The following is a 27,473-nucleotide window of genomic DNA, read 5'->3' on the forward strand; positions in this document are numbered from 1 at the left end:
GAATGAGTTTGGGAGTGTTCCTCCCTCTGCAATATTTTGGAAGAGTTTGAGAAGGATAGGTGTTAGCTCTTCTCTAAATGTTTGATAGAATTCGCCTGTGAAGCCATCTGGTCCTGGGCTTTTGTTTGTTGGACGATTTTTAATCACAGTCTCAATTTCTGTGCTTGTGATTGGTCTGTTGATACTTTCTTTTTTCTTCCTGGTTCAGTCTCAGTAGGTTGTACTTTTCTAAGAATTTGTCCATTTCTTGCAGGTTGTCCATTTTATTGGCATATAGTTGCTTGTAGTAGTCTTTCATGATCCTTTGTATTTCTGCAGTGTCAGTTGTCACTTCTCCTTTTTCTTTTCTAATTCTATTGATTTGAGTCTTCTCCCTTTTCTTCTTGATGAGTCTGGCTAATGGTTTGTCAATCTTGTTTATCTTCTCAAAAAAACAGCTTTTAGTTTTACTGTTCTTTGCTATTGTTTCCTTCATTCCTTTTTCATTTATTTCTGATCTGATCTTTGTGATTTCTTTCCTTCTGCTAACTTTAGGGGTTTTTGCTCCTCTTTCTCTAATTGCTTTAGGTGTAAGGTTAGGTTGTTTATTTGAGATGTTTCTTGTTTCTTGAGGTAGGATTGTATTGCTATAAACTTCCCTCTTAGAACTGCTTTTGCTGCCTCCCATAGATTTTTGGTTGTCGTGTTTTCATTGTCATTTGTTTCTAGGTATTTTTTGATTTCCTCTTTGATTTCTTCAGTGACCTCTTAGTTATTTAGTTATTTAGTAGCATATTGTTTAGCCGCATGTGTTTGTATTTTTTACAGATTTTTTCCTGTAATTGATATCTAGTCTCATAGTGTTGTGGTTGGAAAAGATACTTGATACGATTTCAATTTTCTTAAATTTACCAAGGCTTGATTTCTGACCCAAGATATGATCTATCCTGGAGAATGTTCCATGAGCACTTGAGAAGAATGTGTATTCTGTTGTTTATGGATGGAATGTCCTATAAATATCAATTAAGTCCATCTTGTTTAACGTATCATTTAAAGCTTGTGTTTCCTTATTTATTTTCATTTTGGATGATCTGTCCATTGGTGAAAGTGGGGTGTTACAGTCCCCTACTCTGATTGTGTTACTGTCAATTTCCCCTTTTATGGCTTTTGTCATTACTCTGAATTCTTTTTCAGGTAGACTGCCTATTTCCTCTTCACTTGTTTGGTCTGGTGGTTTTTTACCTTGCTCCTTCATCTGCTGTGTGTTTCTCTGTCTTCTCATTTTGCTTAACTTACTGTGTTTGGGGTCTCCTTTTCACAGGCTGCAGGTTCTTTGTTCCCATTGTTTTTGGTGTCTGCCCCCAGTGGCTAAGGTTGGTTCAGTGGGTTGGTTAGGCTTCCTGGTGGAGGGGACTGGTGCCTGTGTTCTGGTGGATGAAGCTGGATTTTGTCTTTCTGGTGGGCAGGACCGGGTCCGGTGGTGTGTCTTGGGGTGTCTGTGACCTTATTATGATTTTAGGCAGCCTCTCTGCTAATGGGTGGGGTTGTGTTCCTGTCTTGCTAGATGTTTGGCATAGGGTGCCCAGCACTGGAGCTTGCTGGTCCTTGAGTGGAGCTGGGTCTTGGCGTTGAGGTGGAGATCTCTGGGAGAGCTTTCGCCATTTGATATTACATGGAGCCGGGTGGTCTCTGGTGGACCAATGTCCTGAACTCGTCTGCCACCTCAGAGGCACAGGCCTGACACCCAGCCAGAGCACCAAGACCATGTCAGCCACATGGCTCAGAAAAAAAAAGGGAGGAAAAAAGCAAGCAAGCAAGCAAGCAAGAAAGAAAGCAAGAAGAAAGAAAAGAAAGTTATTAAAATAAAAAAATTTTTTAATTATTAAAAATAAAAAAAATTAAAACATAATTTAAGAAAAAAAAGAAAGAAGAGGGCAACCAAACCAAAAAACAAATCCACCAATGATAGCAAGCACTAAAAACTATAGTAAGAGAAAAAAAACAGACAGAACCCTAGGACAAATTGTAAAAGCAAAGCTATACAGACAAAATCACACAAAGAAGCATACACATACACACTCACAAAAAGAGGAGGAAAAATATATATACCTATATATAAAAAAAGAGGAAGAGAGCAACCAAATCAATAAACAAATCTACCAATGATAATAAACTCTAAATACTAAACTAAGGTAAACATAAGACCAGAAACAAATTAGATGCAGAAAGCAAACCCCAGTTCTACAGTTGCTCCCAAAGCTCACTGCCTCAATTTGGGGATGATTTGCTGTCTATTCAGGTATTCCACAGATGCAGGGTACATCAAGTTAACTGTGGAGCTTTAATCTGCTGCTCCTGAGGCTGCTGGGAGAAATTTCCCTTTCTCTTCTTTGTTCGCACAGCTCCTGGGGTTCAGCTTTGGATTTGGACCCGCCTCTGCGTGTAGGTCATGTGAGGGCGTCTGTTCTTCGCTCAGACAGGACGGGGTTAAAGGAGCAGCTGCTTTGGGGGCTCTGGCTCATTCAGGCCGGGGGGAGGGAGGGGTACGGAGTGCGGGGCGAGCCTGCAGCGGCAGAAGCCGGCGTGACGTTGCACCAGCCTGAGGTACGCCATGTGATCTCCCAGGGAAGTTGTCCCTGGATCACGGGACCTGGGCAGTGGCGGGCTGCACAGGCTCCCGGGAGGGGAGGTGTGGAGAGTGACCTGTGCTTGCACACAGGCTTCTTGGTGGCGGCAGCAGCAGCCTTAGCGTCTCATGCCCGTCTCTGGGGTCCGCGCTGATAGCCGCGGCTCGCGCCCGTCTCTGGAGCTCGTTTAGGCGGCACTCTGAATCCCCTCTCCTCGTGCACCCCGAAACAATGGTCTCTTGCCTCTTAGGCAGGTCCAGACTTTTTCCCGGACTCCCTCCCGGCTAGCTGTGGCGCACTAGCCCCCTTCAGGCTGTGTTCACGCCGCCAACCCCAGTCCTCTCCCTGGGATCCGACCGAAGCTGGAGCCTCAGCTCCCAGCCCCCGCCCGCCCCGGCGGGTGAACAGACAAGCCTCTGGGGCTGGTGAGTGCTGGTCGGCACCGATCCTCTGTGCGGGAATCTCTCCGCTTTGCCCTCTCTACCCCTGTTGCTGCGCTCTCCTCCGTGGCTCCAAAGCTTCCGCCCCCCCACCCAACCCCCCATCTCCGCCAGTGAAGGGGCTTCCTAGTGTGTGGTAACCTTTCCTCCTTCACAGCTCCCTCCCACTGGTGCAGGTCCCGTCCCTATTCTTTTGTCTGTTTTTTCTTTTTTCTTTTGCCCTACCCAGGTACGTGGGGAGTTTCTTGCCTTTTGGGAAGTCTGAGGTCTTCTGCCAGCGTTCAGTAGGTGTTCTGTAGGAGCAGTTCCACGTGTAGATGTATTTCTGATGTATTTGTGGGGAAGAAGGTGATCTCCACCTCTTACTCCTCCACCATCCTGAAGGTCTCTCCCCTCCCTCCCATGTTTGTTGTTTGCCTCCATTGACTAGAATGAACTTCCATGAGAGCAGAAAGTTTGTTTTGCTCAAGGCTGTACCTCTGGTGCTTAAGAGGCACTCAAATATTTTTTGATTAAATCTTTCATAGGATTCTCTATAGCAGGTTTTTTGTAAGTAAAATTTTACTGGAATTCAGTCATGCTTATTCATTTACATATCATCTATGGCTGCTTTCACACTATAATGCAGAGCTGAGGAGGTCCGAAAGGGTCCATGTAAGCCCACAAAGTCTCAAATATTTATTCAAAGTCTCAAATATTTACTATCTGGCTCCTTACAGAATGATTGCTGACCCCCAACAGCACTCACTTGTCCTTTATTTCTCAAGTTAAACTGGAAGTGCTCTATGTACAGGAGTTAGGTCTTAATACTCCTGTGTATGTAGAACAGAAAATCTTTAAAATAACTATTGAATAGATTTTCTTCTTCCAACATAAATTATTTCTGCTCAGTTAAATTCAAAGTTAGCATTTTCCATCCTCAATGCATTTCTAGCAAGGCCAAAAGCAAAGGTTACCTGTGTTCAATAATTTGGGGGAGAGAGAGAAGAGATTCTGATGCTAAGTAGCAGCAAATTTTCACAATCATGAAATCTTTAAAATGTGAATGCAACATAACAACTGGAAAGCTATTCCCTGATATGTTTCTAACAAATGATTTTGAGGTGAACCATCGTTATTTTCTCATTGTAAAAATCATTCTAACAATGTATCATTTTTTTAATGCCAGGCACATTATGGGTGCACAACAGTCATTGAATAGATCACTCTCCCATAAATAATCACTGTGCTCATCAATTTTTGCAAATTATAATTACCTGAAAAGGGGCATCAAGATTCATATCCCTTTGCCAATTCTGAAATATACTCAGAATGTCTCAATCTTTTTAAAAATTAAAGCCTTTATTGTCATTCTCTAAAAAAATAATTAATTTGCATAGGTATCATTGGTTCCAAGGAACTGAAGAATAAATGAATAATTCTAGGCATCATTTCAGCCCACTGTCTACCCCAGGTACAGAGGTAAGCAAATAGGATTTTCTCATATTATTGGATAAGATGTCTGTCATTTGGAAACATTGTAGTCCACGGACTAAGACACAAATAAGAAGAAAGAGCTAGGAATCTTATCTTTGCTAAGTTATTTTGAATAAGCAACAATATACACAATGATATACAATCATTTGAGAAAACTATTGTTTATTTAGAAAAAGGGTTACATGGGTAGAATTCATTAGATAAAAAACCTTTCTTTTAAAAATGTCACTGTGAAACTTTTCCAGATGAAAGTTAAGCAATACAAAGCTCCTGTAGCTGTAGAATTAAAACACAATTAACTTTCGATCCCCCCGCCCAGATTTTTCTAACATAATTACAAGAAAAAATGGCAAGGGACAAGTGAGTGCTGGTACCGGTTTTTTTTTTTTTTTTTTGGTACCTTTTTTTTTTTCAAACAGGTTTTAATGTCATACACATAGTATATAAAATGATTCCTAGGCATTGCATAAGACACTGCTCCCACTTTGTTTTTTTACTAATATTAAAAACAGGCCAAATAATAAATTAAAACTGAGTTTTTAAATGAGGTAAATTCAAAATGGTTCAATAATTGTTTATTTTCCATTTCAAACAATAAAAAGGAAGCATTTCAAATTGAAAAAAAAAAAAAACTAAACTCAGGCGATATTTAGTTAACCTAAAGTGAAATTCTGTACATATGTAACCTTATTTGCTTGTTGGAAACTGTATGCAGCACATTGTGCTAAAAATATGGAAGTTAACACTTTCAGCCATTTACTGAAAATAAACATGTAGAAACTAAGCAACAAGTTAAATACAATAATGCACAACTCAACAATTTTAAGTTTTCGGCATGGAGCAATAAAGCAGATAATTGAATAATTTAAGGAGATGCAAATAGGCCCTCTTCATTCATAATTCTTGGCAATCTACTCAGGAAAATAAATTTCTGGTCACAGCTGAACAGTTTCATTCCAATCTCACCTGAAAGAAACAAAGTGATTATATTGATAGATAAGGAAGGCAGTGGTGGGGTGGGGGCAGGGAGGAAGGAGAGGGGATGGATGGAAGGGGGAAGGAGGGACAGATGAAAGGAGGAGGGAGGGAGGGAGGGAGGGAGGGAAGAAGGGAGGAGAGGAGGAGGAGGAAGGAAGGAAGGAAGGGAGGGAGGGAGGAAGGAAGGAAGGAAGATTTAAGAAAATCAATGAGTTCTGTCAATAACAAAGGCTTGAATTAAGTCCCTAAATAAGGATGAAATATTTGTGTATTTCTTATTGCCTATTCTTAGAAACCATTAAAGATAGGCACGTTATGATGAATTAAAAAAAAACAAACCACAGAACATTTTGTCTGTGAGAGAGGGAAAGGGGGAGTGGGGGGAGGGGAGGGAGGAAAAAATGAAATAGAATTCCACAGGGACAAGCAATAGCTTGTCAAAAGTAAACAGAACACATAACCATGAAAAGGAACCAATTTTACATGATCAACAAAAAAAGAGAAAAATGACATCACATTTTTCACAAGGACATGATTTTAATAGTTACTTATATTAAGATGCAATGTCTGCTAAATTATAAAAATTGCTTTAAAAATATATTGACTTAATTATACTCATTTCCTTTCCTTTATGTATTGACATTTTTCAAATACTGCATATTGAAATAAATTCAAAACATGATCATTACAACATGTGGCAAATAACTTCATATCTGCCTAACATTGTTCTCATTCAAATTTTAATCTAATGCTTAACGCATTAAACTTTATTGATGAAAATACTACATTCACATATTTCATAAAACCAGAGCTAGAAGGGCCTTAAAAAATAATCACACTTGCATGATATGCTGACAAATAATTTACATATCGTTTCTATACAGTATTCTGTTCACACCATGTATAATCTTGACATTACCAATTATAATTATAGATACATTAATGTTGAACTTACAGTTTTAATACTTAAAAATCATTGTTCCTGTTCATCACTGATGAATGGATAAACAAAATGTGGTACACAACCATACAATGGAATAGTATTCAGTTATAAAAAGAAATCAAGTTCTGATACATGCTACAACATGGATGAACCTTGAAAACATGATGCTAAGTGAAAGAAGCCACATATAACAAAAGGCCACATATTGCATGATTTCATTTTTATGAAATGTCCAAAACAGGCAAATCCATAGAGACAGAAAATACATTAGTTGTTTCCAGGGGCTGCAGGAAGGAGAGAATTGGGGGTGACTGCTAACAGATGCAGGGTCTCTTCTGAGGGTGATGGAGATGTTCTGGAATTACTGGTGATGGGTACAACACAGGGATATACTAAAAACCACTTTTAAATGGCATATTTTATAAGAATTTCATCTCAATTTTTTTAAATGCAAAAAAAGTCAATGTTCCAATAAAGAGAATCACGGTATCAGCATGATCATAATTAGACTAAAAAATGCATTCTCAATCATGAAGATGTCACAATTACTGGGCAAGGGAAATTCTGATGACACATTTAAGGGTACATTAAAGGATAAAACTGCTATTGCTGTTAAAACATGTGAAGATGATCTTTCCCAGGAACTGAAATTAAAATTTTTACAAGAAGCCAAAATCCTCAAGCAATATAATCATCCCAATATTGTCAAACTTATCAAAGTTCGCACACAAATACAGCCTATCTACATGATTAAGGAACTGGTTCCAGGAGGCGATTTCCTCTCCTTTCTGAGAAAGAAGGATGAACTAAAACAGTTAGTGAAATTTCATTAGATGCTGCTTCTGGATGGCGAATCTCGAGTAAAAATTGTATACACAGGGACCTTGTTGCAAGAAACTGCCTGGAGGTGAAAATAATGTTCTGAAAATCAGTGACTTTGGAATGTCTCGTCAAGAGGATGGTGGTGTGTATTCATCTTCTGATTTAAAGCAGATTCCCGTTAAATGGACAGCACCAGAAGCTCTTAATTATAGGAGATATCGTTCTGAGAGTGACGCATGGAGCTGTGGCATCCTCCTCTGGGAGACCTTCAGCTTAGGGGCCTGTCCATACCCTGGAATGACAAATCAGCAAGCACAAGAGCAAGTGGAAAGAAGATACTGGATGTCAGTCTCTCAGCAGTAACCAGAACATATTTATAAAATAATGAAGTCTTGGGATTACAAACTTGAAAACCACCCCAAGTTCAGTGAACTTCAGAAAGAACTGCCATCAAGAAGAAAGTCACATAGTGATGAAACAGTACCAAATTCAGACTTCAGGACTGTTATCTTCCAGCAGAGTAATATTTTCTTCTCATTAATAATAAGTTTATATCACCTTACCTGGAATATTCTTCTAAGGTTATTGTTTATTAACTATTTTTTTAAATATGTGCAACTTTAACCATTGTATTAAGAAAGCACAGGTTCTAAATGCAAGAGATCCCTCAAATCTATCTTTTCACACCTAGGACTGTTGATGTTTCTCAAAGGGTTTCTACTTCAGGCTCAGTTCAGAGTTGACTGTCCTCCATCCTAGACACCTCTACTCTCTCGGTGCTATAAACTGCATTGGTAATACCATCTGTGCAGGATACATTCCAACAAAAGGTGGCCTTCCACTATGCTAAGACAAGATTACATTTGTAAACATCACTTCCTATTGGGAATTATCTGGACAACCTGGGTATTTTTCTTCTTTGCTTTTTGCCAGAAACAGGCCCTGCTGTATTAGTAAGGTTGTCATTTCCCTCTGTTCCACCATGCCCTCCTCCTTTGTCAGGGCATCAGAAAACTATGCATGAGTTTTCTCAAAAAAAAAAATGCCCTCAAAGAGTACCCTTTCAGAGTTGAGGCAGCTGATTTTAAATGATGTTACTTTATAGACAGCTGTGACAGCAAGAACGAAGTCTGAAACGTTACGTCTGGGTGAAAGAGCAGCTAGCTACACTGGTGATCAAAATAGAGAAGAAAGGCAAATAGAAAATCAGCCTTATTATCAGAGCTATGCCTTTATAAACACACACACACTTTCTATTTTTATGATCAAATTCACCAAAAAGGTCCTAAGAAATGTTTCAATAGTTCATAGACTCCTCATAAAAGAACCCTCTGGATGGCAACAAAATTTATTTAGAGAAACTATAAAATACAAGCCCAGTGAATTAATAAATTATTCCTGGTTAATCCTAGTACGTGTACACATACACACACAGGCACGCACATGCCAAGTACAAAGGCACACATGGATGAAGTTGACAGAAGAGTCCAATGAACATTTACAAGGAAGAAAGAAGTTACAGGAGAAAGACATAGGGACAGCCATCCTAATTCCACTTTACCCCTTCATTTACCCTTAAACTGCTGCGTAGCAATTCTTATCATAGCAAACACACTTCCTGAGGTATTCCAAGTGGATAAAATGGAACAGTTAAAACTAGGATTCTACTGAACTGAATCTCAGCATACCCAGGGGTGCCTCTCAAGATAAATGTGTGTGTGAGGAATATGTGTCACACTCAAGGGTAAATGTGGCACGGGAGCCTTTAGGAAGTGCTCATGCCTACGTCCAGATAAAGAACAGCACAGCACCTGGGTGAAAATTTGGTCTGCCTTAAGTGGAAGAAAGGAAATAGAAAATCCCTCCTGTTCTCTCCAACTGTTTGGTGCCTATGAATATCAGTGTACAGAACTCACTGATACTTTAAAGGATGATAATGAAGAGAAAAATAGTTTGGGTCTATCATTTCAATCTCCTAACAAGACTTTTTTACACATTTAATGATTGCTACATACAGACCCAGATGAAAGCATAATAAACCTGCCCTCAAAAAATGTGTTGCAGCACACAAAGCAACTTCTTAAACAGTATACTATCAAATGCTATAAATACACTGAACCTTCTTTTGGGGGCAAAAAAAGTCAGTGATGTTTCTCCTCAATTCCAAAGAGATATAGTTAATACTTCTGTACAAAGCTCTCCATGTAAAGTTAAGAGTATCTGAAACATAGCAGGTAATAAAGAAAAATACTTGATTGTTTGATTAGAAGGAAGAGATGAAGTTACTGCCTTCAACAAGACCACAATCTAAGGAGAGGGATATGTAACACATTCATATATACATAGGAATCAGTGACTAGGACTCTATAGGCAAGCTGACACACACATGTAAGCAATGGGAAACTACTGAGAAAGAAACTTAATTGAACACTTCCTACTCCAACACATATTATTACCAGCATCTAGGACTGTGCCTCAACACGGTAACACATTCCTAAAATAAGCAAACTTTGAGCAGTTAGGAGGTCAGTTTCCAAGTACGGACTGAAGAAGAAAGACTCAGAACAGGAATTACAAAATCGATTGCTTACAGGGGCTAGCATAAAATGGAAACAAATGGAAGTGAGCTGGGTGGGGCCTGAATGAGGTAAACTACAAAAAAAGACCCACTCTATTTAAGGGGGACAAGCACCTAGGCAGGTCTAGCTGACTGTCGCCATGCAGAAATCACGACACAATGTTGCCAGATGTTCCAGTTCTTCAAAAGAAAATGAAATTTGGATTTTGTCAACTCTTCTGATTTTTAAAGGCAACCTTTTCTTTAATGTTAAATACTGTGCAAGGCCAAGAAGGTATGGCTAATAAGCCACATTCTGCCTAAGGGCTGAGAATTTGCAACCTTGGGTTTAAACGATAAGAGTTAGGTTACACGTAAGAGACCAGAGGTGAGAGACGGACCTGTAAAATATATTAGGCTTCACTGGAGTATTAGAATAGGAATGTAGTATATTACAAATACAGATGGATAGGATAGAGTTAATTGCTAATATTCTTTGAAATCAAGAACCAAGAATCCAGAATCAAAGTGCAAGAAGACTGAGCTTCTCAAAACCTAGAAGCAAGTCTCAGTTTAGCAGTGTCTGGTTCACAAAAGGACTCTCAAAAGTTAGCTGAACTCAATGAATTGAGGACCACACATATCAATTTACAACTGCGAAGCTAAAGAATGCTTCTAAGTGGAAATTTTTCATAGACAGGAATTTTTGAAGATTAAACTAGGGGAAACGGTTAAAGGCAAAGCAGCTAGTAGTGTTCAAGAGACTAAATCAAGGAAAGAGTAGATGAATTTGGACGAAGACATTAGCAAAAACGAGTAACAGGAGATACAGAGAACAAGCAAAAACGATTTTGCAACGAAACATTATGAAACAGGAAAAGAAGACTCTGGAAGGAATTTAATCTGGGTCACATTTATATATTGTATTTTCTTAACTCTAACATGATCATTTTAATGTTTTTGAAATCAGGGTGATACATACAAATCAATGTCATTTCTCTATCCACTTTTCTCAAAAAAACAGTTCTAGAAACCAACAATGAATCTTACAATTAATGACATCTCTGACTCATGGAAATGTGACATGTGTAGCAGTTCTCCTTTCTGTAGAATATAAAATAAATTAAAAAGGGAGCAGGGAGCAGCAGATTTGAAGTAGCCTAAAGGTAAATGGTGCCAATAAGAAATGATGAGACCTCTAAATGAAAAGGAAGAACCACATAAAGACTTGACCAACCCTAGAAGGTATCCAACAGAAGACAGCCACAGAACAGCCAAAAAAAAGGAAAAATCAACCGGTGCCTCACAAAGAGTCTACCCAAGAAGAGAGTAAAGAGAGATGTACAAAATCACAATGAAATTGTCAGCGACAATGATTGGCCCACTGCTAATGAAGATCTAAGAGGCAGAGTTTTTTTGTTTTCTTTAATAAGGGGACCAGGTGAAAGCAAGAAGTAAAAAGCAAAATGCCAAACTGAAACGAAGGTTATGGTGAAGAAAAAAAAAAGAAGATTAAGAGTTTATGGTTCACTAGGGAAGACAGCTAGTGGTTAGGGTGGGTGATGGCTAGAATTTAAGAATAGGTAATAATATTTCTTTTATAATCTTTCTAATTTTAAAAAATCTACTGAATTCTAAATGCTCTCTCATAACTCTCATCCACCCTACTCTAATACTTAGATAACAAGCACAAAATAACAAAACAGAAAAAGCACACTATTTGTCAAGAAGTTACCTACCTGGCAACCTCAAATCCCTGCTTTGCAGCCAAAATAAATAGGACAAAATCCATACTCTAAAGCTCACACCTTTATACAAAACAGGCTCTCAGACATTTCTCACTCTTAAACAACTGTAAACAGCCTTGGCTATCTATCCGGTTTCATAGAAGATTAGAAGCAGCAAATAATATTAGGAGGAGGGTAGAGAAAGCAAGTATACTTGATATCATTAAAAAGTTACAGCTAATATAGAAACAAGAAAATTGGCTATAAAAGAATCAACAATTTCAAATACAGCCATCTCGAACCATTAAATGTAGAGGGCAAATCATCCTACACACCTCAATAATCCTAAGGCATCACACCAAACAATAACTATTCAAATGATGATCTGAGCGCTCAAAAAAGATTATATTAAGGTTCTGAACACTCTGTCCACATACAATTTATTTAAGATGGATAAAACACTTTTAAAATCTCACATAAGGCATAACTACTTTGAAAACAAAGTTGCATATTTTAAATTCCAGAACTAAAAGCACAGACCATATTTTTGGCTTTGCAAAACATGGGCAGTGGTAGAAAGAGAGGCAGGAAACTTAAAACAAAAAATCTCTGGATAACGTGTCTGCATGAAAGGCAAAAAGAAGATCAGAGAACACTGGAGGGCAAGAAGACCTATGTTTGCATATTGGCTGTGTCAGCTAATATCTCTGTCACCCTCTTCCACTTAACCTCTTAGAGTCTCAGTTTCTTCACCTGTAAAATGCAGATACCACCACCACCTACAAGGTACTTTAAAAAAGTAACTATCCAGAGAAGATGGGAATGAGTGGTGAAGAGAAAGCCAGATGTTTTTAAACACATCTTGGTGCTTTAAAAAAAAAAAAAAAAAAAAAAAGGTGTAGCTAACAGCAAGCTTAAAATGAAAACAGCTTAAAAATAACCGGGAATCTTGTCTCGCATCTTTACCCAAAGACCTGACCATTATATTTAGGTGAAAAACTCTAGTTGTATCTTGCAAAATGGATCTAGTTTCTTCAACATTATCAGACCTCATTTTGTATTTCTATCTTTAAATGAAAAGAGGTGAGAGAACACTCACCTTGATTGAAAGTCTTCATTATCTGTGCTTGTCCGAGGACTTATGAGTAGATGACAAATTAAGGGAAAACAACTTTTGGGGGGAAAAAAAGAATGCTGTCTCATCTTTTAGTATAATACCTCAGCTTGCAGGCCTAATTGGCTCTTACCAGCCTGGTAGCCTCAAACTCTACCAGCTCTTCTCATCTGCCACATCATCTTGCCCTGCTACTCCCCATGCCCCCAGCCCAAGGGACTCTCTGTTCCCTTTCTTCCTCTCAGTGGTAGAGCCAGAGGGACTTTAAATCCCTTGGTGGCATAAAACAATCTCAGTCACCAAAGAAGTTTAAAAAACAATCAAGTCTCCTATTTCCACGTTTTGTACATTTGAGAGGGTTAACTGGAGAGACCATTTAAAAGGTAGTAAGTCCTTGGGCATTTAGACCACACACTACAAGGGTACAATTCTAAATAAGACCAGTATCAAAGCTTTCCATTATACTGATTAAAAACATCAATAAGATGAAAAGGATATTGTTTCTTCTCTTCCTTTCCTCCTGAACTGTCCCGTTTCTCTTTCTTTTCTATCTTTTCTTTATCATGCCTGGACTCCTATAACGAATGGTGGAATTAGTTGGGGAAGGGAAAACCAAATATAAAAATCAGCTCAAAATCTCTTTTCATCACTCACCAGTCATAAATTTTTCTTCAAACTTATTTAATATGACACCAAAAGCACAAGCAACAAAAGAACAAAACTGGACTTCATCAAAAGTAAAAACTTTCATGCATCAAAGAACACTATCAAGAAAGTGAAAACACAACCTACAGAACAGGAGAAAATATTTGCATATCATATATCTCATAAGTGTCTAATATCAAGACTACGTAAAGAATTCTTACAACTGAGCAACAAAAAGACAAACAATCCAATTAAAAAATGGCCAAAGCATCTGAATAGATTTCTCCAAAGAAGATATACAAATGGCCAACAAGTACATGAAAAGATGCTCGACATCATTAGTCATTAAGAAAATACAAAATCAAAACAACAGTGAGATACTACTTTACACCCACTAGGATGGCTACAATAAAAACTAAATAAATAAAAATAAAACAAAACAGAAACAGAAAATAACAAGTGTTGGCAAGGATGTAGGGAAATTGGCACCCTCATACATTGCTGGTAGAAATGTAAACTGTGCAGCCACTGTGGAAAACAGTTTGGCGGTTCCTCAAAAAGCTAAACATAGCATTACCATATAACCCAGATATTCCACTCCTGGGTATATACACAAGATCATTGAAAACAGGTATTCAAACAAATACTTCATAGCAGCACACCAATGTTCATAGCAGCACAATTCACAATAGCCAAAAGGTGGAAAACAAGACAAAAGTCCATCAAGTGACGAATGGATGAACAAGTGTGGTATATTCGTACAATGGAATATTACTTAGCCATGAAAAGAAATGAAGTACTGATACATGTAACACCATGAAGAATCTCAAAAACATTATGCTAAGTGAAAGAAGTCAGACACAAAAGGCCACATTATAATACAGTTCCACTTATATGAAATAGCCAAAGTTTTTGATAAGTCCATAGAGACAGAAAGCAGATTCGTAGTTGCCGGGGGGGGGGGGCGGGGATGGAGAATGACTGCTTAATGAGTATGTGGTTTCCCTTTGGGGTGATGAAAATGTTCTCGAACTAGACAGAGATGATGAGTGCAAACACTGCAAATATACTAAATGCCACTGAATGGTACATTTTTAAATGGTTAATTTTATGTGAATTTTACCTCAATTTAAAAAATACTTATTTAAAAGGAGCAGCCTCCCTTTTAAAACTATCACCTTATAATTTTCCAAAACTGCTTTTAAGAACTATGAATATATGGCATATATGTTGAATATATATCATAATGATGCTCTGTAAACACTTTACACTTTAGTAATGGCTTGCTTACTTTATGGCAGATGCATCAGATGTATTCTTAGTATCATCCATTAGTATCTAAGAGAATGCACACTATACTTAATTTTAAAACCAAATACAAGTTGTGACCACATAAGTTTATTAGGAGAAAATGCTATAAAAATGTGTTTAAAAATCAGAATTAATAAAGACTTTACAATGGTGTGATGATCAGGGAGAATACATGTGACCATATTTTAACCTCATGCACGAAGAGAAACTAAAAGAACTGTTGTCAGAGAAAAAAGAAAACACGAAAAGAAAGGCTGAAACTCAATGAAAAGAAGTAGCTGGGAGTGGAATGGAGAGGAAAGGAATTTCTGAGGTAAACTAATTCCACCCTCCCAGTAATTTGGGACTGAACTGGCTCAAGTTTTCCAAGATAACCTGCCCTCCCCCAAAGCCTCCTCTTCCTGCCCCCAAATAATAAACAAAAGACTACTTGACTACAAAAAAACCTCAGTATTTGCTAAATTTTCTAATGGGTGATTTTCTAAGAAAAAGTATATTGTTCTTTTTGTTCTTGTAATTTACCTTTTTGCCACCAGAGGAGATTTTATCCATTTTTTCAGATTTAAATGAGTCACCGCCTTTTTCTTTGCCTGAAGATTTTGACTTATTTTTTTCCTTGTCTTTCTCATTTGGATAAGGAGACTCACACGGACTCTCACTTTTGTGTTTTGAAACCCCCACTAAAATTATAAAAGAAAATCATGAAAGCCTTTTCCAATTCAGTTTGATGACTGCTTGGGAAGTATTAATAAGTCTACCTACTTGTTCCATTTTCCTCTTTCCGCCTCTTGGTTAAGTCCGGTGGCACTTCTCGGTCATTGTTTGAGTGATCCTAGAACCAAGAATTGTGAACTACATTGATCAAGAGTTTTTGTTTTTGTTTTAAAGTATTACTTTTATACAAGAAGAGAATAGCTAGTAACTAGCATTGGAGAATATCTGCGGTGCTTTCACATACTTGGTAAAATGACATGAAAGACAAGCAGAGCTGGTAGAGATTATTAGGCTGAAGATCCTTATTACTGTAGAAGATTCAAACACACTTTAGGGTGAAAATACCAGTTAAAACACTAAATAATAGACTGTCATGCAACAAACTAGTACTTTAAAAAAGGCAACAAACACACTACCGTACATGATAATGAGCTTTCCAAACTAGTTTTTAAAAAATTACAAACCCTTTTCCGCTCTTTCCTGTCCTTTTCATCTTTTTTTTCTCTTTCTCTGGATCTTTCCCTCGACTTGTCCAAATCTTTCTTGTCCATTTCTCTCTCCTTACTCTTGGACAGTGGTGGAGGAGTATGATTAATGTAGAGCTGTTAAATTAAGGCAATATTACTAAAGATTATTAGTTTTCCAGTATTGGCATCATTTGCTTGATTGTTTATTTAATGAAAGACATTTGGTAGTAGACCCAAAGTCAAAACTGGTCAGCTGTCTGGATTATGAGAGGTAAAATAAAAGAGCATGGCACAAATTACGCAAAGAATTCAATTCTTGACCTTATAAAAATTATCATTTAAACTCAACCAGTTCATTCCTGCCTCAACTGAGATCTTTATTAGTAAATTCACAAGCTACAGTTCCTTATATAGCTCTATTGTGAAGACCCATAACCACCGTTATTACAAGAGTCCATATGTGAAAAATAGTGACTGGACTTTCTCTACTGCAAACAAACAAAAAAATACAAACCTCTACACAATCATGGAAATTTAAAATAGTTTTACCATCCACTGATAAGCAATCGATGACAGTGAGCAAAAGTATAAAATAAAACCTAGCCTTGACTTTACTAATAAGTCTTTTCTGCCTCAGTGTATACCATGCATAGATTATCCTAAATTACTGTTATAGTAAAGGCTGCATATTCTCTACTTCTGAAAGCGCTCCAATTTCTGTCAAATAATCACAACTGATTGTAAGATTTGTCTTACTGGTTCTAAATAGCTCAGAAAGCCATATTGTCAGTTGAGGTTGATAAAACAACTCAGACTGAAAAATGATGAACCAATATTCTCTTTCGCCTATTCCTTCTCCAATGAAAGGCCCATAGACAATAAAACAGCCAAAGATCAAGGATATGCTAATTCTAAATAATTAAGAGGTAACCTTATTTATGCAAGTTGTAAATATGGAAATCCATTCTAAAACAAAATATTAAGGAAATAATCAGACACCTAACCTTACGGCATTTATAACTGTGCTACAAGCTTACGTTTAACTTAAGACATTAAAAATATTAGGCAGCAGAATACTGAATATAACTCATTACATAACTACACAATTCTAGATGTAACTTGGGAATGAAAAGAACAGTGAGTCAAAAGTCAAATATTTTTACACAAAGAAATCCTTTGGTATTCAAAGGAATACATGAAAAAAGACAGCCATCAGTTTGAGAATTAAATTAACACTTGTTTTTTTAACACCACCAAATATTTTCAATTCAGTTTGCTCAGAAATACTGCCATAGCAATGCATAAGTAGATTCTTTAAAATTTCAATGTTTAAAAGTTGATGATCAACTGAAATAGACAAAATGTTTATTAATAACAAAGAGCAAGAGAATGAGAAACAATCATAAAGTGCTTGTCCAAAAGGTACTCTTGCCGGGTATATGCCCTAAATGACACTTTAATATTTTCTAATTGTGAGGTTTATTCACATCTTAAGTCAATACTATTTATGAAACTGACAAGACAAAGAAAGTAATATGTTATTACAATACTCAAAGAAGACTTATCTTAGGGAAGTATTGCTTAATTCTTCCAGTAAAAAAATTTTTTTGTTTGTGATTACAAATAAGCACGTGCACACACATACACACACACACACACACCCCTCCACAAGAATGAAGTTTTTAAGTGTACCTAACTTGAATTCTGTATTGCAAGGAATTGGGAATCCTAGAAATTCTTAGTTTAGAAATGTACCAATTCTATTCCTTCTTTCTACCCTTCTAAGAATAGTTCTGATCACAATACTCTTTTCCACAAAAACATACAGTCTCTCATTGCCTATGGAATAAAATGCATATTCCTTAGCTTGGGTATTCCAAGCTCTTCACAATCTTTGCACAATTCTACCCTACTATGGAGTAACCCAATGTACTCTAGGCTGTGGCTACCGCTGCTCCCTAACACCCTGTACTTCCCAGCAGTTCTCTTCACCAGAACGGTTGCTCATTTTTATCTTAATCTCTTAAACTCCTACTTTGCCTTCAAAGACAGCTCGAAAGCCATCAGCAGTTCAACATTCCCTCAACTCCACAAATCACTGTCCAGTGAACTCTTATATTATTTTATATTAACCTTTCTTTGTGGCAGGAATTCCCAATTAATTTCATGTCATTTATTTTTGTCCATAACATAGTTTACAGGATGGTAGGGGAGCTAATGTGCCTTTTCTACTTTTACACACTTCCTAGTGTCTTGTACACATAGTGAGTACTCAATACATGTTTGATGAATAAAATTAATGATTTGTTAAACTGATCTGCATGTAGCGTTGTTGGATTTGGGGTTTTTTTAATTTGCTTTTATTCCTGATACTACTGGATCCTGTTTTTTATTGGCTTTTATCCTTGACATTGAGATCATTAGATCCAAAAAAACAATTTGACTGATCTTCAAAATCTGTTTAAGAGACCACTGCCACACTGACCCTTTTAAGGCTACAATATATAAAGATGGCCTCACATGTAGGCTCACGTTTGGTTGGTTGTAAATCCTTGTTTTAAGATGATGAACAGAATTAAAAGCTGAATTTTATTTTGAGGTGGTTATTGCTGCCCTCTGAAATTACAGAGAAGCTTGGTTTAAAGGAGCATGCTTTTCATACTTTATCAAATGTAACTGCTAAGATTGCCAGGTGAAAACACAACTAGCCAAAACTATAAATACGCCAACTCAAAACTGGGGGTAGAAGGTGAACTGACAGAAAAGATTTGAATACTAAACTAGAATCCCACTTGAAAAGCCAAGTCCATGTGTATTACAAAGTGAAAATAGTAACTAGTTTAGTAAAAAAGAGGATCCTAGGGGCAAAGTATAACTAAAAGGTCAAACTAGAGCAGGGAAACATTTTTATATGTACGATGACAAAGTAACCTGAAAAAATAGACACATACCTTTCAAATCCTCTAAAAAGTAAAAGCTACCACAGAAAGTTTAAATTATAGATCATTAATTTTAGAGAGCACTCAAAGTCCAGTGAAATTTTTTTTCTAAGACATTCATATGCTATTAAACTTTCTTAGACACACAAAAAATCAACATCAACTACTATGCAGACCAGTAAACTTTGGATGCTTTACCAAGTCCAAAGGCATAAGAGTTCATTTCAAATATTTACTGAATACCTAATCATATTGCCAGGTACCATACTAAGCACTACGGATCTGAAAAGTGGTATGAGTTGCAATTTTTACAAGGGTATTCATATGCCATTTTCAAAATTTTCTGGTTGAATGTGGAATAAATCTATTGAATTTTAAATGCCCACAAAATCACCATCTTTTTAAGTGGGGCGGGGGGATCACTATAATTTAAAAAATACGACAAACACACGAAAGAAGTTAAGAATCCTTTCAACTACTATTGAAATGGGTGCTAAGAATCAAGGAACCATATTTTTTTTTGCAGTTTTTGTTTTCATTGTGGTACGAACACTTGAGGAACCTTAATTTTAGTCCAAGTTTTGGTACTAACAAGTTATATGCCACTGGGAAAAGATCAAGAACTTTAGTCTCTTATTTGTTAAAAAAGACACTGCCACCTGCCCTACCTACCTCACAGCACTGTGATGAGTATGAAATGAGATAACATATGTTTATCTCATATGTTTTATTTTCAAAAGGCTTTCACAAATGTAAGGAATCATAATCTTCATCATTGCTTAGAAAATCCAGTTAACTATAACAGCAGGTTTTCAACTGCTTCAAAATATGTTTCAGGAAATAAATATTCACAAGGTAACATTGTTAACCCATGAATTTAAAATAGTCCACACAAGCCACTGATGGTTAAGACTGACATACATACACAATCCCACTCTGGTTATGAAAACCTACTATACTGGAATACATATTCAACTTAGCAAATAAAAAGTTTTACCTTAAAAGAAAGCATTCACAGTACAACTGATTCTCTTTTGATTAATACAGTATATTCTAAAAACAATGCTACAATTTTAGGACACAGGCACATTAGCTAATCTAAGCTGTTAAAAATTAGTGCTTACTTGCCCAATAGCCACAGACATTTCATTACAAAGCTAATAGTTCTAAAAGCAGTTAGTACTGTCAACTGGCTTGGTTTCAAAATATCATTTTTTACTGGTCCACCAGTAAGGAATCATACTTAGCAGATATAAGAGGAGGCAAAGTAGAAAATCAAAGTGAAACAGGGTACAAATTTTATAATAATAAAGACAAAATAACATGAACATTGGACAATTCAACTATAACCATGAAATGAATGAACTCTGTAATAAGATACACAAACTGCACATTATTTTTAGTAGCAGAATACTCGAGAAAGTAGAGTAATAGGCAAGAATTAATACTGACATGTAAACACAACCATCAAGTTGAGTATTCCCCTCCAGGAGAATGATTAGTTTACATTAACCATATTTCTTGATAATATGCTACAACTACCAAAAAGGTAGCTCAGCAGAGGTGATATAAAGACTTTTATGGGTTGAGATGGGCTCAGTTTTTAGAACAGTTATGTGAATGCATCAGATATATTTTTTGGCTTTTTGGGTTATCTAAAAAAGTTAGAAAACAGCCTGACAGATTTGTTTTGAGAAATTAAATAAGCCTACTCCTCAAAAGAAACCAACAACTCCTTCCTCAAATCTTAAACTTACTTTCAGATTTTGAAGCATAAAAGGATAATGCATAACAGCAAGGAGAGATTATAAAAAGGTTGCCACATTACACACATTTTATAACAATTTCATTAAAAGGGACCATTGTCATCCATTGTTTCAGTTTGTGATAGGTATTTTTAAAGGTTATTCCACTAGCTTACTGAATTTACTAGGGTGAGGGTACCTACTAAATAAATGAAGTAAAGAATTTTTCTTTGTTTTACTTAGGCATGATGATTTTAAAAGACTCAAACCTTTGCTGAAGACTCCTTGAGTTCGATGAGACTGTCCTGTAGAAAATGAATGGAGATGACAGGTGAGCTGGCATAGTTCTCAGAACCCAGAGGAACTTTGGGAAGTATGGCTGTAACCTGGAAATAAACCAGCTACTTCTTGTGAGGATAAATCTCGTGATGTCATTGTTATATGAATATCAACAGTAAAAAACAAAAGCAAAACTATGTAATGGAATTGTAATGTTTAAAAAAAAACTAAATTATATGTACTCATTGTAACAAACAAAAATCTTTCTCTGCTCAGAATTTTAAAATAAATGTCAATGCCACATTTTTCATAACACTATTTAAACTACAGATAATGGTAAGAGGCTTAAGAAAGCAAAATATTTTTTCTCCACAAAAAGTTTAAAATAGTGGAGATCACTGTGGAAGAACAATATTGCCTTATATTTTCATAGTTTTTCTTTAATAGGGAGGTTTCAAATTTTCCTTTACTTGTGACTCCACCATAAATATATACACATTTTATCCTAGCCAGAAAACTCAGTGGCATTACATTAACAAGAAAACAAAATGTATTTATAAAAGAGTAATCACTTTTTTTTTTGCAAAGTGCCTCTAACGATGAATCTCATACCTCCCACAAAAAAAAAAAAAAAAGCATTTAAAAAAAAGAAAGAAAATGAAATCAATTACGGTATTCAACCACAGTGCTCTTGATGAAGAATTAGTTAACTCACAGGTTTAAAAGTTCAACGTACTGCAAATTCAAAGATTCCATGAAATTAGATGAGTTTAGAATTAAAATTAAATATGGAGCAAGGAATGGCTACCCTGAGTCTTCAAGAAGGCTACACCCACGATTTTGTGCTGCAGTTGAATGCCTGGGGTTTCTCTTTGCTGGGTGGTAGGATTGGATGCCACATCTGCTTTTATCGTAACGCAAGGTTCAACTTGTTGGGAACCCAATGGGTATAAACAAACCTCCAAGGGAAGATACAACAGAAGCTGCATGCTCACTGAATATACACAACTACAGGAGAACTGATCACCAAGGAGACTTTAAAATGGAACTCCTTTCAAGACTCCTTCTTAGAAGGCACACATCGGTATGATGCTCATCAAGAAGCTTGATGAATTCAGAGGTATCTTGTTTATCCTGTATCATCCAGGAAGTCTTCAGTGCTATATATTCTTCAATATTTATGCCGAAAAATAGGCTTCATTCTGCTGAAAAGATTCATTTGCTTGTAGCTACCATTGCACTCCAAAAAAGACTGCTTAAAGCAGTGAGGCACTTCTGGGTAAAATTTCTCTTGCACTTTGAAACACTACAAAATTAGTGCTAGGTCCTTGAAGTTTTAATATTTTTATAAGAAAAATACTCAATAGGAAAAAAATATCAGTCCACCAATATGTAAAAAATTCATTTTCTAATGCAATATAAAACCTCCAGTGGCTCCAGTGAATACTTGGCACAAGACTTGAAGGAAGTCAGGACACGTATTCCAAACAGGTGAGCCTAACATGGACGCTGCCTTCCTCAGGCTATACTAACCTTTACTGTTGAGGAATGTGATGGAGAAGGGTGGGTATCAATTTTGCGACGTTTTTGTTCTGTTGGGATGAAAAGAAATAGTCACAATAAGGTATGCTTCCACTTTTTCCCACACACTTAAAAAAAAATCACCAACTTCTAAGGTTATCAAGTATTAGTTCCCCCTACTAAAGTCCCTAGATAACTTGCCATAATAACAAGACAAGAACCAACTTTATATTACAACAACCAAAGGTAAACAAATATAAATCAAACTTGCCCCTTTCAGGCTCTGCAATATCTGATCGGGGAACAGGTGACTTCAAGGACCCAGAAACTGGTGTTTTCTCTCCTCCTTTAACATTTTCCTTTGATTTCATTTCCTTTGCTATATCTCTTTCTCTGGATGGCTCCTTCTCTCTTTCCTTTTCTTGAGTTGACTTTGATTCTACATTGGGGACAGTGGTCTTGAATTTCTCATCTTTAGCTTTTTCTTCCTTCTTGAATTTTTCTTTCTCTTTGTCAGACTTAGGTGTTCTTTCCTTCGTCTCTCTTGCTTTTTCATCTTTACTTGGCCGTTCTTCCTTCGGTTTTTCTTTACCATCTTTACCAAGTACTCGGGCCTCTGGAGTAGTAGCTGGAGTCTTTTCTTTTTTCTCTTTTTCTTTCTCTTTCCCTTTTTCTTTGTCATTTTCTTTAACAGCTTTGCTGCTTAAGAATAAAAACATGACGTTTTAAGACAAATGGTCATAAAATATATTCAATGTTATAAATCATAAAGCGTTTCTTACTGACTTCAAAAATTCTAGAACTATGAGTAGCCCTTTAAAAACTAAAGGACAACTTTAAGACAAGTAAAAAGGAAGTACTTCTTTATCCAGTAAATAATAACCAAATTCACAAATAGCAGATTAAAAAAGAATAATTAAAGTGATGTTAGGCCCTTTTATTGTACATGTTCATAACCTTTGAGGATTACAAAGTAACAACCAAAAACTATCCCATAAGCCAACCAAGGGTGCTACGATCAGGAACTGGATTACTTGGCTGGATGGCTCACTGGTCTAAATTAGTAGGCTTCTCTCATGTTAATTATTCTTACCCAGATTGTACACAGCAAACACTCAATCCTAAAATTTTTTTTAACTTCACCACATACATTCCCCTGCATATCCCAGCAGAGGAAACAAAGTCAGTCTCAGCATTATACGAAACATGAGAATGGTAAGCACATCATCAAAATAGCAGTATAGACAAAATTTCTAAGTCCAACAAAAATGACTTCCATAGTATTCATCTATCACCCTCTGTCATTCATGTCTAATGAGGTTGCTTAATCATATAAGAATTCAGAATTTTGACATACAGCACAGTGTTCCTACCTGTTAGAGCCACTATTTCCATTGCTTGAATTCCCTTTTGGTGTGGCACTAGAAGCTTTATTAACTGCTTTCACACCACACTGAGATCTCTCCCTTGATTTATCTGAAATAAAGGTAAGGTTTTATTTGACAAGCCCCTAGACGTAAATAAGCTACAATTGCACAGCAAAATGATTATAGAGACTAGACAGAAAGAAACAAAGGGCTGATCACTTCTTGACAGTTACATACTCCTACTTAGGGAATAATAAAGTAACACTAAGCCAGCACTTCACTTGTCATGTGATACAAAACATTTCAGTTTGCTGAAACAAAATGTATTACTTATAAATTTCTACAAATAAGCATACCAGTCTCCTCGGTACTGCTTTCATCCGATTTAGATGCACTTCCTACTGACGATGAAGAAGGCCCACCGCCAGGCCCATTTTGTATACTGGCAACTGCATTCCTCGGAGGGGGGTCTTTGTGATGAAACTCATTTTCAGGTATCATGTATGACTTTCTACTTTTCAACTGCCCAGAGTAGCTGAAAGTCGCACAAAGTGTTTAAATATACAAATACAAATCAAAAGGCACAAACATGGGGTTTAAAAGAATAAAATTAGCAAGTTATTCACTCTGCTACTTGATTCCAGAGAATAAAAAATATTAATTTTCAGTAAGTTCTTGAATGTCTTTATAAGAGAACCTAGATGCTTTCTTAAAAATTTCAATGTAAACTAATCCTTCAACTAAAATGCCTTTTTTCCACTATTGAAGATTTGATAACTCAACTGATGATAAAATTACATTTCCTCCAAACCAGGATATACTATATATGATTTTTGAAACTATCATCCAGTATAGACCGGAAGCTGATAATCAGAAGTGACAACTCTCACCAGCCTGTGGGAACATGATCGCATAATCTCCCATAATCTCCTGAAGTAAGGCAGAAGATAAACTTCAACACTGTAAGACATTTTAAAGTCTTCAGAATCCTTCTGTAATCTAGTCTCATAAATCACATTAAAGTATAATTGTGTTACCCCATAGCCAATGCATATAGATCTGGCCTCTTCTCTTTTTCCTCTTGGCAGATTTTATGCACTCTTCTTTCCAAAGCCTGACCCAGATTCAAAACTTTTGGGTACCAAGGAAGTATTTTTGTTAGCACAATCAAGATATTCCTGATGTGAGTATATTCGCCTGTTTCAAGGCAATGTACCGATGCCTACAACAAACATTTTAAGATCTGTTATTAAAAAAGTATAAGTATGAAGAGAAAAAATCACCTTTGAGAAATACAATTTTTTCTTACCTTGGTTAGTTTGTAATGCCATTTATGTACAACGTGTCGAAAATTTTCATAGTCTAATTGATCAGCTTTATTTCCACCATCAAAACCAGTTGCCCGTAATATAGTAAGAAATCCTGGATAATTTCCACATTCCTAAGGGCAAAAAATAGGCTGTCACTTTTAAAGAAAAATTCTGTCCTCCAAAATAGCGGAAGCTGAAACTTAAGTAGACTAGATTAATGATTCCATGTGAAAACATAATGTGTATTTTGAATGATAGGTAGTTTTCACAGAAAGATTCACCTTATTCAATGACATTAATTTGAAATGTCAGTTTGAGATAGGATAAAAATATAGCTTTTTTTAATAATGAATGAATTGTGCTTAAATTTTATACATTGTTTTACAACTGAATCTTAAACTCAGCTTCCCTTTTAAAACTGAACCCAGAGCTTACTGGAAGCGGTCATTATATACATGGTAAATGGGTAAAAGGTAAGAGTATTTGTCATACCTTTTCATATGTGGCTCTATCACTGTGCCACCTGGTCACAGTCTCTAACATGCAGCAAAGGAATCTCCCATATCGACTAGCTTCATTTTCAGTACAGCTTGCAACTGTGTAAATTATATCAGAGAAAACCTACAGAAAACAATGTGTGAAAAATAAAAACAAATCAAGGTCAAAATTAGTTCAAAATATTAAAAGATCATGTAATAGCAAATCATAATAAACTAAACAGGTAAGTTTAGTCAAAATGCATCTTCCCCTTTTATATTCACAATTCCAGAGACCTTTAAAGATTCTGGCTTTTGTGAGGAAATAGCACATTCATAAAGCAACAATAACAACAAAAAAACCACTTTTATAAAGAAAGCTGATTTACAATGAGGGAAGAAAAAAACTATCATTATTATTACAACATAACTTCTTTAACAAAGACTTAGCCATAGATATTACTGGGGTTAAGGGGACAGTAAGCAGAGGCGAGGCTGATAGAAACTAGAAATAGGCAGCTGAGAGGCTGTAACATACATCATGTTTTTAAACCACAAAATGCAGCTATTTATTATTATGAAAAAAGCCAGATGCAAAAATCTGTGAATGTGACCATATTGAAAAGCATCCCTGCTTTTATATATGTGCAAAAGTGTAAGCTTTTTCGTTGTTTCCTGAGGGGGTGAAGGTTAAAAATGGAGAAGAGAGTTCTACCTATTATGACAAACATATAAACCCAAATGTTGAGTTAATGGATTAACTAGGGGTGCTTATTATATATCAGGCACTACTCAAAGTGCTTTTGTGTATAGTGACTCATTTATTCCTCACAACAATCTTATGAAGCAGGTACTATTATCCCATTTTACAGATAGAAAACTGAGGCACAGAGAGGTTAAAAAAAACTTGCCAAAGATCATATAGCTAGAAAGTAGCAGAGCTAGGATTCAAGTTCAGGCACTTGGCTCTTGAGTTCATGCTTTTAACCACACACACAATAATACCTCTATAGATTATATATAATGTTTAGCTATCTTTGTGTGAGACTTTTTTTTAAAGGTTGCAATAAAAAGAACTTACTCGATCATAGCAAAGAAGTGTGGAAAAATTTGGAGTTTTCTGTTGATGTACCAATTCAACAAAACGAGCACAGTAAACAGCATCAATTGCTGAAAAAATACATCGAGGAAATATACACAGCTGTAGAAATTTTGTGATGGTCTCATTTTTGGTAGATTCTAAAAATAAGGGAAGAATATATTAAGTGGTAAACTTCTTCCTCAAGTGCCTCAAGGCCACTAAACATGACAACATAAACTTTAGTGTAGAGAATGATATAAAACCACAAACTATTTATAGTTTGTAACCAAAAGGTCATGCCTGGGATAAGACTTTCATTTTCACTCTGTGGACATTTTTCTACCTATAATTTCTCCAGAGATAAGATTTTATACAGAAAAGTTGAATGATAAGCTGCCAATATTGTAGTTTTAAGTTAATTAATTTCACCAGCAAATTAAATCTGTTCCTTCAGTGAACATGTGAAGTCGACTCTGCGTTAATGAATAACCAAAGAATGGGATAGTGAACACTGAGTTGAAATACAAACATAATACACTTCAATACCTCCAAAGTTATAAAAGTTTGCTTTTTTAATGTAGCAGTGGCAGAAATGTAACAATTCCAACAACTTACTTGCTAAAAGCCAATTGTCCTTTTCCAGTTTCAGTCTCTGTAGCACTCGCTGTACATGTTCCATCTGTTTCTTTTCTTCTTCAAGAAGCTTGTCCTGAAGGGCAGTACATCGCTCCTTCTCTTTTTTCTTTTTATTTGGAGGCTACAAAGTATAAGTTAGATACTTTTCTAACTACAGGCACATCACCTCTCCTTCTTTTAATTAAAAAATCTGAAGAGATAAATGCTGATATCTTATACTAATTACTTCAACAGGGATGTTCAGGAGTCCACTTGGATGTGCTTTGACCTCCATTCAACAAATCCGAGACAAAGTCAGTCTTCGTACACTATCAAAACA

The 27,473-nt window shown here is 36.3% G+C and overlaps 1 protein-coding gene and 1 pseudogene across 8 annotated transcripts in view; one reads left to right on the forward strand and one right to left on the reverse strand.

Annotated features, from left to right (window-relative positions):
- The window catches only part of LOC133081891 (tyrosine-protein kinase Fer-like), a 34,870-nt pseudogene extending 26,471 nt beyond the window's left edge, over positions 1–8,399 (forward strand).
- Positions 6,450–27,473, reverse strand: part of THOC2 (THO complex subunit 2) — a 103,561-nt gene continuing 82,537 nt past the window's right edge. For 2 of the 8 annotated variants that reach the window (XM_061177836.1, XM_061177835.1), the window contains exons 24-39: positions 27,134–27,275; positions 26,519–26,676; positions 25,454–25,582; positions 24,961–25,092; positions 24,689–24,873; positions 24,008–24,186; positions 23,658–23,760; positions 22,556–22,986; positions 22,297–22,355; positions 20,754–20,789; positions 15,798–15,935; positions 15,382–15,451; positions 15,142–15,299; positions 13,162–13,238; positions 12,649–12,694; positions 6,450–7,557 (exon numbers count right to left, since the gene is read on the reverse strand). In XM_061177836.1, the coding sequence (XP_061033819.1) occupies positions 12,667–12,694; positions 13,162–13,238; positions 15,142–15,299; positions 15,382–15,451; positions 15,798–15,935; positions 20,754–20,789; positions 22,297–22,355; positions 22,556–22,986; positions 23,658–23,760; positions 24,008–24,186; positions 24,689–24,873; positions 24,961–25,092; positions 25,454–25,582; positions 26,519–26,676; positions 27,134–27,275 (2,025 nt within the window). In that variant the 3' untranslated portion in view covers positions 6,450–7,557; positions 12,649–12,666. Of the gene's footprint in view, positions 7,558–12,648; positions 12,695–13,109; positions 13,239–15,141; positions 15,300–15,381; positions 15,452–15,797; positions 15,936–20,753; positions 20,871–22,296; positions 22,356–22,555; positions 22,987–23,657; positions 23,761–24,007; positions 24,187–24,688; positions 24,874–24,960; positions 25,093–25,453; positions 25,583–26,518; positions 26,677–27,133; positions 27,276–27,473 lie in introns of those variants that run through there. The other 6 variants (XM_061177832.1, XM_061177829.1, XM_061177837.1 and 3 more) reach the window with 5 other exon arrangements.

This window comes from Eubalaena glacialis, chromosome X, assembly GCF_028564815.1.
Source record: "Eubalaena glacialis isolate mEubGla1 chromosome X, mEubGla1.1.hap2.+ XY, whole genome shotgun sequence".
Taxonomy (NCBI): Eukaryota; Metazoa; Chordata; class Mammalia; order Artiodactyla; family Balaenidae; genus Eubalaena; species Eubalaena glacialis.